Source organism: Leucoraja erinacea, chromosome 26 (genome assembly GCF_028641065.1).
Source record: "Leucoraja erinacea ecotype New England chromosome 26, Leri_hhj_1, whole genome shotgun sequence".
Classification (NCBI taxonomy): domain Eukaryota; kingdom Metazoa; phylum Chordata; class Chondrichthyes; order Rajiformes; family Rajidae; genus Leucoraja; species Leucoraja erinaceus.
Window position 1 is genome coordinate 10,161,780 of NC_073402.1, and position 12,832 is coordinate 10,174,611.

The 12,832-nt window shown below is 46.7% G+C and overlaps 1 protein-coding gene across 1 annotated transcript in view; it reads right to left on the reverse strand.

Moving 5' to 3' along the window:
• col16a1 (collagen, type XVI, alpha 1) overlaps positions 1–12,832 on the reverse strand; it is a 131,650-nt gene that overhangs the window by 96,541 nt on the left and 22,277 nt on the right. Inside the window, exons 8-12 of the mRNA XM_055656139.1 lie at positions 12,245–12,385; positions 6,715–6,750; positions 6,255–6,281; positions 3,208–3,270; positions 1,663–1,707 (exon numbers count right to left, since the gene is read on the reverse strand). Of these exons, the coding sequence (XP_055512114.1) occupies positions 1,663–1,707; positions 3,208–3,270; positions 6,255–6,281; positions 6,715–6,750; positions 12,245–12,385 (312 nt within the window). The remainder of the gene's footprint in view (positions 1–1,662; positions 1,708–3,207; positions 3,271–6,254; positions 6,282–6,714; positions 6,751–12,244; positions 12,386–12,832) is intronic.

The following is a 12,832-nucleotide window of genomic DNA, read 5'->3' on the forward strand; positions in this document are numbered from 1 at the left end:
AAGTTAATTTGCTGAGTAAATGTAAACTGTCCCTTGAGTGTGTAGGATCGTGTTACTATGCGGGGATCGCTGGTCGATGCGGACTCAGTGGGCCGAAGGGCCTGTTTCCGCGCTGTATCTCAAAATTAAATTAAAGTAAACTAAAATTATGCAAGACATAGATAGGTAGAACATTTTTCCCCCAAGGTGGAATGTCAAAGACTAGAGGGCATAGCTTTATGGTGAGAGGGGAAAAGTTTAAAGGAGATGTGAGGGGCAGGTTTCTCACAGGTGGGAGTCTGGAACATGCTGCCAGGGGTGGTGGTGGAGGCAGATACAACAGTGATGTTTAAGATGCTTTTATGGATATGCAGGGAATGGAGCGACTGATCACTTATAGGCAGAGGAGAGTAGTTTAACTTGTCCAGCAGAGACATGGGTCTGGGATGGGAGGCTGATCCAAAGGCGACATCTCTTGGGGTGGATCAATGCTCAAAAGAAACAAAGGTGCAGGGCTGCATGGAGAGGTGGGAAAGTGGGGCTTGCAGAATTGATGGGGAATGGCCTTCTTGCCATTTGCAGGGATTGCATAATAATAATAATAATAATAATACATTTTATTTATGGGCGCCTTTCAAGAGTCTCAAGGACACCTTACAAAAACTTAGCAAGTAGAGGAAAAACATGTAAGCGGAATGAAATAAATAGTAGAGACATGACTAGTACACAAATTAAAGACAGAATTCAATTCAAAACACAATATGAGGCAATTCAAGCACAGATGAAAAGGGAGGGGGACGTGGGGCTAAGGATAGGCAGAGGTGAAGAGATGGATCTTGAGGCGGAACTGGAAGATGGTGAGGGACACGGAATTGCGGATCAGTTGGGGGAGTTCCAGAGCCTGGGAGCTGCCCTGGAGAAGGCTCTGTCCCCAAAACTGCGGAGGTTGGATTTGTGGATGGAGAGGAGACCGGCTGATGTGGATCTGAGGGACCATGAGGGTTGGTAGGGGGAGAGGAAGTCAGTGAGATATGGGGGGGTGGGCAGATGGTGGAGGGCTTTGTAGGTGAGGACCAGGATTTTGTAGGTGATCCGGTAGGAGATGGGAAGCCAGTGAAGTTGTTTGAGGTCTGGAGTGATGCGATGCCAGGATTTGGTGTGGGTGATGAGTCGGGTGGCTGCGTTCTGGACCAGTTGAAGTCTGTTGATGTAGGTGGAGATGATGCCAAGGAGAAGTGAGTTGCAGTAGTCCAGTCGGGAGGAGATGAAGGCATGGATGAGTCTTTCAGCAGCGGGAGGTGTGAAAGAGGGTCTGATTTTGGCGATGTTGCGGAGGTGAAAGAAGGAGGTTTTAATGACATGGCGGTTGTGAGGCTCAAGGGAGAGGGTGGAATCAAAGATCACATGATTGCATGATTATTACTGCCATTTAACTTATTGACAGCTCAGTCAGGGGAGCTAAATATAACTCCTGTCAGTTGGCATGATCACTTTTTATCATAACAAATTCCTTTCCGCATATCCCAGTCAAACTATTTTTACGTTTGCCTGAGGCTCTCCCCTGACGAGTATTGGCCCAGCAACAGTCACATGTCAGAATCCCCCTTCATGGCCCAACCACCAATTCCACTGGACACCTCTGGAAGCGATTGAAGGAGACACCGCGGAGGATTAGTGGCAAACCTTAGTGCCCTTCGGCCCAATGATGCACTTCTCTCCTGGCTTTCCCTGGGGAAACAAAAATGCCAAAGAAAGAGGGTTAGCAAGCCAATGAAGAACCAAGGTGCAAGCCCAGGCCTGAGATTCTTTGCATAATAATTACACCCAACGAGGCAACACGTTCCAAGAATTCAGCTCAGCATCCACAGTGCCAATATGCTGGAGGGTGTGTGACCCATGTGGCTCCATGGTTAGTGCGCACTGGGTGGAACTCCTAGACCAATTAATATAAAATCCACACAGCACAAATGATGAGATATTTCACACTGGAGAAATTTGTTGACTGGTTTTGCAACAATGTAAAAATGCAATGAGGTTTAGTTTGGAGACACATCTTTGGGATGTCGGAGAAAACCGGAGCACCCGGAGGAAACCCACGTGGTCACAGGGAAAATGTACAAACTCCACACCTACAGCACCCGAGGTTAAGAGGTAGCTGAGGAAAGTACTATAACAGCATTTAAAATAAACCTGGATAGTTACATGGATGGGAAAGGTTTAGAAGGATATGGGCCACATGGGTAAAGGCCAGTGGCACAACAAGCATGCCACACAAGGTCCTGCACAATTACGGAAATGGGCGACAGTTCTATGACAAACACATAATGTCAAGGTGTCCATTTACCAGCGCTCAGATCATAACCCCCAGCCTTCCCACCATATCCACCCAATTACCGAAATGAAGAACCCTCCACCACCTTCAAACTTCAGACAGCAGTTCTCTCAAACCAGTTCCCTCAGGCATTACCAAAACTTCAGTCAGTATTATGACATCACCTTGTTTGAATCTTCCCTACTCTCAGTGGGAAAAGCTTTTCCATCATTCTGTCATCCCTCTCACATTTTGAAAACCTCTAAGTTTTTAATTCTTTGAACAAAAGAATAAAGCCCTAACTTGGTGACACACAATCACCACTGGATGTGGGTGACAGTGGGACACAGTGTGTCAAGGTTGCATTCCAGGAGATCAACCCCAGCAACCACTTCCACCCCTTACCGATGAAGACCCTAGAAACCTCAGACAGCAGTTTCTCAAACCAGTTGGCTCAGGCATGGCCAAACAGTCAATTTTATGACTCACAGCACCTTTTATATTCTGACAGCACATGGGTGACGTGCAAGTTTTATATCTTTGAAATTATTCATCTGTAATCTTTACCCTTCTGTTTCCTATTACTTGAAAAATCAAATAGGTGCAATAAAGGACATCAGTATTTCCTGATCAGTTATATTGCCCTTAGTCTAGTTTACAACCTGACAAAAGGACAATAAGAGTGTGAGAGATTGAAGATTTGTGGATTGTAAAGCACTGTATCTCTAAACTAAACTAAACTCTTGGGATAAACAGATTTCAAGCTGCTCGTCTTACATTTTTCAGAATTTCCTGCCTCACTCTCCCTCCCCCAATCACCACTGGCCTCTCTGAAATACGCCTGCCCTTATTTAAATATATGCCCCAATGCTGTTTTTAGTGTGCAGAGTTTGTGAACAACCGCTTGGAATACTCACATCTCTGCCCGGGGTACCACTCAGTCCAGGGATTCCCGGTTCACCTTTCTGACCTTTCTCAGTCTGCCAAGGCAAAAACAAAAGTGCTTAAATTAGTCACTGTGAAGTGCAGGTCTCAAGGCAAAGTTAGTTACATTTCCACAGGCGATGAGGGAGGGTGGGGGGGGGGGGGGGGGGGGGGGGGGTGTCAACAGTTCTGCAGCCATTGTGACTGAGAGACGGTGGGGTGAATGGAGTGGACCAGAACTGCAACGACTACACTGCCGTACTTTGACAAAAGGAAGCAACTGACAGAAAGGCATTTTCTTGTAAATGAGGAAAACGTGATTTACTTTCAGCTCTCTGTGCTGGAATTTCTTACTTCTCTGGTATAAATATTTTCAAATTGTACTCAGAGAAGACTTTTTTTTGTTCACCATTATGTAGAGCATATCTCAAATACCCCCCTCCCCCCCCCACCCAAAAAAGAAACCCCTCAATTTTGACAAAATTAGGGCAGTACAGGTATGTCCACCCAGAGATCACAGGTATAGGTCCAGTCAACAGCCACGCTGTAATCACAGGTACAGTCACACACACCATAGTCGCAGGTTCAAGTACAGTCAAGCACCCCACAGTTACAGGTACTGGTACAATCACCCAAACATCAGCCACACACACACTGCAGTCCCAGGTATAGTCACACACACCTGGGTATGTGGCACTGTGAGACAGCAGCTTTACTGCTGCGCCATAGTGCTGTTTTGGTTTGGTATAGAGTTTTCATTCTGAATGAAGTTTATTTTTGAAGTAATAAGAATCTGTGAGTGGGAAATAGACCTGCCTATCCCATCTCTAGAACATTTATAATGAGTTAACAAAGTGTTCCAGAGCATATTTGTGATGCTAGCAGCAGGGGGCAAAGATGAAACTGAATGGCCTCGCCTCACTGGCAGTTCCACTATCTTGACTTTGATCCATTCCCAACATCTCTTTCAATTCCTGCTTCAGTGATGCAACCGACTTTACCCCTGCCTGGCCTCCCCGAGTCCCATTGTGAAAACATCTACATGCCTGGCAGCCAGCCATGGAGTTAATGACTTCCACACGGAGGGAGTGCCGGCCGACTTCCCAAAGCTTCTGTAGTGTGGGCGAAGAAACTCAGCCCTTGTTGCAAAGTCACGAGCATGCATGTCTGCACAGCTGAGTGGGTGTGACAGTCAGGTCACAGCCAATTGGACATAGGTCTATAGTGAGTCTGGGCCGGGGGGTGGGGGGCTTGCGACACCGCCGTTCCCCCCCTGGAACAGGATGTCTGTGTTGTCAGCGACCACTGCTGATGTGACAGAATGGGCAGCTCACAAGGCCAAGACATTAAAGCACAGATGGACTGGTTCTTGATAAGGTTGTCCATAGTTACAGGGAGAAAGCAGGGGAAAGGGGTTGAGAGGGAAAAAATACATCACTCATGATTGACTCGATGGGCCGAATCGCCTAATTTTACTCCTTTGTCTTTTGATCACCAAATGGTCAGGACTGAGAGTCATAGTCTTACAGCGTGGAGACAGGATCTTTAGCCCAACTTGTCCATGCTGACCAACATGCCCCATCTACACTAGCCCCATTTGCATGCGAGTGTTCCCAGCCTGACCTTCTGAACCGAAGCCACCGTATCAGCCATCCCCTGAAATCACTCACAAGTGTAACACCGCCAACCAACTCACCACAGACAGGGCTCCAGGCTGGTGGGGTTTGGGGTGAATGATTTACATCAGCCTTGCATCAAATGATCACACAAAGAAATACCTTAGAGCCTTTACTGTTAAACACCGCAGGGCAGTGACAGGTATCCGCATGCTCACAGCCCCGAGGCAAGTGAGATACCAGGAAAGCTCTCCTCCTTTCACGGACGGACAGGTTTGATTTCATTTCTGCCTCTCCCTCAGAGACCCCACCTACTTCCAATCCACAGGGGGAACTGTCAATTAACAACCTTGGGCAGATTATTGAAAACAAATGCACAAACTGCAGGCTGCCCTGCACCTGCCAGTGGGTGAGACAACTTCACACAAGGAACTGCAGAATCTGGTTGACAAAAAAAAGCCACAAAGTGCTGGAGTAACTCAGCAGGTCAAGAGAGGAGTCTGAAGAAGGGTCCTGACCCAAAACATTGCCTATCCATGGTCTCCAGACCTGTTGAGTTACTCCAGCACTTTGTGTCTTTGTTTGTGAGACATGCTCAATTGCTCACCTGACTGCCCAGTGTCACAGCTGATAACTAACTACAAAGGACACAAAGTGCTGGAGTAACTCCGCGGGTCAGGTAGCATCTCTGGAAGACATGGACAGGTGACATTTCGGGTTCAGACTCTTCTTCATGCTGATTGTCAGTAGAGGGGAGCAAAGATCTTATAGCGAAGCTATAAGATCTTTGGAGGGGAGGGGGGTGGGGGTGAAGAAAGCTAGAGGAGTCAGAACACAGCTTGGCAGTTAATTGATGCAAGCAAGGGTGGTTGATAAAATGGTTGGAGCTAATGCCAGAGATAAGAGCATAAGGTGTGAGACAGAATTGAAGAGTTGAGAATTGCGAAGCTAGAGGGAGGAAAGTAGGGGGGGGGGGGGGGGGGGGGGAAGGGGGGGGAGGAGGGGGGGGGGGGAGTATTTGAGAGTCTAGTTGGGGCAGAGGAGGGGGATGGGAGAGAACAGGGCAGAGCTTTGGGGTGGTAGGAAGTTAACTAAAATTGGAGAATTCAATACCGTTGTAAGCTACCCAAGCAGAATATGAGGTTCTGTTCGTCCGGTTTGTGTGTGGCTTCACCCTGGCAATGGAGGAGGCCCAGGACCGAGAGGTCAGCGTGGGAATGGGATGGGGAGCTAGAATGGTCAACAACTGGGAGATCCAACAGGCCTTGATGTACCGAGCGCACTAACCACCATTCTGATAACCAGACTCAGAACACTCAGCATGTTCTACTCTGCAATCCACAACACCCCCTCCCTTGCTGCACCTCGTCCCTGCCTTATTTCCGTAAGTAGTTGGTCAGGAAGCTCGGCACGCTGCTAATTACCTTTGCTCTGAGCAGTTCACTGGCATCCTGCGGGAGATTGATAAAGAACGCATCAAATTAATTCCACTTCAGAAAAAAGGATACACCTTCCCCAGCAGACCATCCCATGGAGAATTCCACCCTTCAGATGGGAAGGATGATGTTTCATCAGAACCTTTCCTTGTGCCCATCAGGGGCCGAGTCTAATCTCCACAAGGTGTGGAGCCCATTGTTCAACCAAAGGGCACCCACACATACCCTGCCCAACCATTCATTTCCTCCCCATAGCCTACAGCCAGCTGTTCATTGCCCTCCCCGTAACGTATTGCCAGCCATGCATTGCTCCCCCATAGCCTACTGCCAGCCATGCATTGCCCCTCTGTAACCTGCCATCCATCTTCACACAGGGTACCCTGTGCCCCTTCCACTGCCAGCTGTACCCACAGCAACACTTAACCAGAGCACAATCAATGGTACTCACATTTTTTCCAGCTATCTCGGGGATGCAGGACTTGCACTGGAAAAGAAAGGGGGCAGGTGTCAATGCAGCCAGGGGCAGTCAGCACTGCAAATAAACCATCAGTCACACACACGCATCAGCTACCACCCCACCAGTGGATCCATTGTGGGCGGCTCCACCCTCAGCTGCCTCGCATGCCCCCAATGAAAAGCATGTCCTCTCTAAACAGTAGCTTGCCATCCACCAGGCCAGTATAAACCACACCTCAAAACCTCCTGCCACCCTGCCCATAGCATCAATATTTAGGGGGACGCAGTGGGCATGTTAGCGAGTTAATACCAGTGAAATCTGCCTTTGGAGACACGAAGAACTGCAGATGCAAAACACAAGTGCAGGAGGAATTCAGCGGGTCAGGCAGCGTCTGTGGAGGGAATGGAGAGGTGACCTTTTGAGTCCAAGCCCTTCCTCAGGCTTTGATTTAAAATCTGCCTTTGATGTATGTAATCTGGTACTTGGCTGGCTGCAGTGATTAGCAAATATGTGGGTGTACTGTGCAGTAGTGTGGTGGGGGGTAGTCTACTTGTCTGTGGTCCTGCCCACAACATTAACCAGACCTACTGTGCAAGATGTCGGGGCGGCGTGCTGACTCCTGGCGTGCTGGTCCCACAGGAGGATCTACTACCATCCGACACAACCGCCCCAATCTCTTTTCCACCTGCAAATCTACTGTCAGAAGAAGGTTCTAGACCCAAAACGTCACCTATCCATGTTCTCCAGAGATGCTGTCTGACTGGCTAAGCTACTCCAGCACTTTACGTCTTATTTCGTAAAGCAGCAATTGCAGTTTCCTGCTTGTACAATCTAGCACCATTTCCAGTTGCCCACTCTGTATTTTTCTATTGGCTCTACATAATGTACACGTTTGGCTTGATTGTGTCATGTATGGCTTTATTTGGTTTGATTGGAGACTATGCAAAACAAAGCGTTTCACTGTATCTCAGTACATGTAATCATTATAAACCTAAACCACATTATTTGCTTATATGAGACACTGCAAGCCAACTCTGCCGACTCCCACTGCACTTGGCTGGAGGTTGGTGCAGTCATCTCAGGGTCAAAATGGCCAAAGTCTTAGTGCTCGCTGGAACACTGTGAATAGGAGGGAGGTAATCTTACACATTGATGGCGCCAAAATAGAGATGGTCGAAAACTTCAAGTTCCTAGACGTAAATGTCACCAGTAATTTGTCCTGGACCAGCCACATCAACGCTGTGGCCAAGACCGCACACCAACACCTCTACTTCTAACAAGGCTTAGTAAGTTCATCATGTCCCTAACAACCATCACCAACTTCTACAGTTGCACCTTAAAACAAACATTTCATGCATCACAGCCTGGTTTAGGAACAACTCCATCCAAGACCACAAGAAATTTCAGAGGGTTGAGAACGTAGCCCAGACCATTTCACAAACCAACCTCCCTTCCATCGACTCCATCTACACTTCATGCTGCCTCGGCAAGGCCCCAGCATAACCAAAGATCAGTCTCATCCCGATCACTCACTCTTCTCCCCTCTCCCATCAGGAAAGAGGTTCAGAAGTTTGAAAAGGCAGATCCCCAGATTCAGAGACAGTTTCTTCCCAATTGTTATCAGGCAACTGAATGGTCATCTCATCAACTCTCCAGTTGATGAGATGGTCCTAAACTCCCATCTACCTCTGGAGGCCTTTGAACTATCTTTAATCTGATTTTATCTTGCACTCACTGTTGTAGCCTTTCTCCTTTATCTGTGTATTGTGGATGGCGTGATTGTAAGCATGTATAGTTTATTCGTTGACTAGATAGCACACAAGCAGAAGCTTTCGCACTGCACCTCAGTAAACATGACAATAATGTAACAAACTACATGAAACTATACTAAACTGTGGGATACCAACATACAGCAGGTTTGAACTTGGTGCTTCAAGGTTTACTGTGACAACACATATTTCATTTTGCATTACTTAAGTGGCTGAAATCTGTACAGAACCTCTCAGTTGACCTGTCTGTGAAATTCAGAATTGTCCACCCTCAGTAACTAACGGAGAAGGAAGAGGTGGTGCAGCGGTAGAGTTGCTGCTTTACAGCACTAGAGGCCTGGGTTCAATCCTGGGTATGGGTGCTGTCTGTACGGAGTTTGTGCATTCTCACTGCATTGGCATGGGTTTTCCCTGGGTGCTCCGGTTTCCTCCCGCATTCCAAAGTCGTGCAGGTTTGGAAGTTAATTGGCTTAAGTAAAAATTGTAAAATGTCCCTAGTGTGTGTAGGATAGTGCTAGTGTGCGAGGATCGCTTGTCAGTGTGAACTCTGAAGAGCCTGTTTTCGAGTTGTATCTCTAAACTAAAAAAACCTAAACCTCACCCGTTGTCCCTGGGTTTCCTGGGAACCACAGCCCATGAGCAAGCAATGAGGTTAATTTAGTCTGCATTGTTTTGGTGAAGATGGCAAGGATTACAGTAAGATACATTCCAGGAATTGTATTCCAGAAGAGAAAGAAGGAAGGAAAAGGAATGGGAATGGAGAGAGACGTTTTTCTTCTTCATAACTTGAAGATGTTGCCAAACACCGATTGGAAATACAGTCACTGCCACAATGTAGGAGTTAACCCCGTGGGCAGCACAAGGCCATCATGGCCACGGTTGCTGCTTATGACGTATGTGGGAGAGGGTTATCCACAGCACCAGGGACAACACTGCTGCTCGCACTTGAATATAGGCAGCAGATTCCCATCTTCTCAGCAGATTCCCAGCTTAACGTCACATCAGGAATATGACTCACCCAAGAGCAACAGCCCTTCAGAACCACACTGGGGGGTGCATGTGGTTCCATGCTCGTCTCTGGCGTCAGCTTCAAGTTACAACGTCACAAGAGGCAAACTGTCTGATAATATCTGAAGATGGGTCCTGACCCCAAACATCACCTATCCTATTTCTCCAGAGATGGTGCCTGACTCACTGAGTTACTCAGTGTATACATTGTGTATGCAAGCAAAGAATCTCACTGTACCTAGTCATATGTGACAATAAAATATTCCTATTCCTATTCCACTTTGTGTCTATCTTTGCCTAATAATGGGATCCTGCTGTGTACCAGTTACCTCCTGATAATCCTACATTACTTCAAAATTAATCTTGCCCCTTGCATTTCATTGTGAATTGCCACGTAGAAATAGCCACCCCAGTGTTTTCAGAAAATGCCGTGCCACAGGCACTCCATGGTGGATCTACAGTATGTGAGGCACTGCCTCAAAACGTCAGCCAACATAATCAATGACCCACACTGCCAAGAGTACACTCTCATTTCACTCCTGCCATCGGGAAGATGGTACATGTGTCTGTATCTTCTGTACAAAACCGTAATGTCAGCTTCAGGAACAGCTTCTTCCCAACAGCCATGACGCTATTGAAAACTACAAACTCCATCTAAACTATGAACTATGATCTGCCTTGGTTGCTCTAAAGGGCCTGTCCCACTTTGCGATTTTTTCGACGATTGCCGGCATCATATCTGGGTCACGAAAAGATTTTGAACATTTCAAAATCCAGCTGTGACAAAAATAATGTTGCGACACTTGAAAAAACACCACGCAACAATACGTTATCAAGCCGCATCATGCCTTATCACACCGCAAATTTTTCAGTGACCTGATATGTCAGTTAATGATGCCGGCAGTCGCCAAAAAAGTTGCCGTGGGACAGGTCCTTAAGGCAGCTTTTCTCAACCTTTTGACCCTTGCGGAACCCTTGAAATTTCAAGTCTAATGGAACCCCTGCATAAAAATTATTATATATCTTTATTAATCTCGTTTTCCCTTTCATAAACTTAAAGTTCATAAGGCAAACATAATATATGTTTCTGATAACTGGTTTAAGCAAAAAATAACTTAAGTTTTTCTTGTTTATTGACAATGCCAAAAAATATTGAAATGTTGAAAACTGCTTGTTCAAAACTGAAATAAAGGTAAACAGAACTAACAAAAATAAACATAAACATACTTACATTTTTTAAATTCTTATAACAACCTTAAATGATGAGTGAAAATTCCTAAATAACGTGGGTGAATGAGGGACAGTACCTGCACGCCTGCACGCCAGGAAGCACAGAGAGGACTGATGGAGACCGTGCCTGCGTCTGTACTCGAGCGAGTCACTTGATGATACACAAATTCGTCACGTACAGCTCTTGTCCACTGACCACTAAAGGCCGTTTCACAATGGCGCCGTATAGACGTCGCTATATATGCTAAATAGATGTCGCTAAATATGACGTAGTTAAATATGCTAAATAGATGTCACTAAATATGGCGTCGCTAAATACGTTAAATAGACGTCGCTAAATATGACATCGTTAAATATGCTAAATAGACGTCGCTAAATATGCTGTACGTGTATATTAAAATTACGAATATGAAATTAAACACAAAAATGCATTTAAATATAATTCGTCTATTTATCGCTATTTCTCTAGGAACCCCGGTTGAGAAACGCTGCTCTAAGGACTTAAGGGCCTGTCCCACCGGCGATTTTTCAGCGGATTGCCGGCGACTGTCAAGTTCATGGCACTCGCCTGAAAAACCGGGAACTGGAACAATGACTGTCAGAGTGGAACACACACAAACACATCGCAAAGGCGGGGGCCAGGGAATACAGGGGAGCGCTGTCTGAAATTTACACGGTGCAAAGCCAAGATGATACACATACACACCGCGATGAACAGGATGGTTAAGACAGCTAGCACAGTGTACGGTAAGTCCGTTAAAAGACATATGACAATGAAACACTCTACACTTGACCCTCCATGTGTATGGTCCACCACGTTCTGGCCAGTGCAACAGATGTGGACATCCCTGAGCATCACCAACTGCAGAACTCTACTGGAACCAGTGGACACATGGAACAGTAGGTGCTGTTTTTAAAAAAAAAGACACATGATGCTGGAGTAACTCAGTGGGGTTAGGAAGCATCTGTGGAGAACATGGATAGGTACGGGATTCTTTTTCAGACTGCCAAGGTAATGTTTCAGGTCCAGTCTGATGTAGGATCTCAACCCGAAACGTTGCATATTCATGTTCTCCAGAGATGTTGCCTTCTCCGCTGAGTTACTCCAGCTCTTTATGAATCAAGGACATAAGTGATAAGAGTAGAATTAGGCCATTTGGCCCATCAAGTCTACTCCATCATTCAGTCATGGCTGATCTATCTCTCCCTCCTAACCCCATTCTCCAGCCTTCTCCCCATAACCTCTGACACCTGTACTAATCAAGAATCTATCTCTGCCTTAAAAGCAAGTCAGTGAATACTCGGAACCCCGGTTGAGAAACGCCGCTCAAATGGCCTAATTCTCCACAGCCTTGTGTGGCAAATAATTCCACAGATCACACCCTCTGACTAAAGAAATTTCTCCTCAACACCTTCAGAAAAGAATGTCCTTAAATTCTGAGGCTATGACCTTTAGTCCGAGACTCTCCCACTAGTGGAACCATCCTCTGCACAGTTGGAACCACTCTGCTCACCTTTGACTTTGTCTTCTGGTCGCCGCAGAAGCACTTGGTCTCGACCTCCCCCTGTATCTGAGGCAGGGCTCCTGTCAACGTCCCATCATGGAGCCGCTGGGCATCCCGCCTGCTCTTTGGCCCCTGCACATCCACCGCACACTGTCAGGAAGGCAGGAAGAAAATCACCATTAAAACACCCAGACACAGGAAAAGCGAAACACAGACGGATGATTCCAGAAGCCATCAGCCATGTCGATGGCACTCACAGTTACTGCTTCATGTCAAAGACCTTTTTTCAGGACACGACAGGGAAAGAGGGGAAAAGGAGACACGAGGAATTGCAGACAATGGCATTTTGGGCTATACACAAAGTATATACACAAAGAACTCAGCGGATCAGGCAGCATCTGTGGAGGGGATGGACAGGCAACCTTTAGGGTTGGGGTCCTTCTTCACATTGTATGCACGAGGGTTGAGGAAACTAGAGAATAGATGACAATGCCTGACAAGTGACAGGTGGAAACAGGTGAGGGGGGGGAGGGGGGTTCCTCGAGGCTGGGAAATGCATAACCAGGGGGAGTATACTTGATGCAATTGGTCACAGGG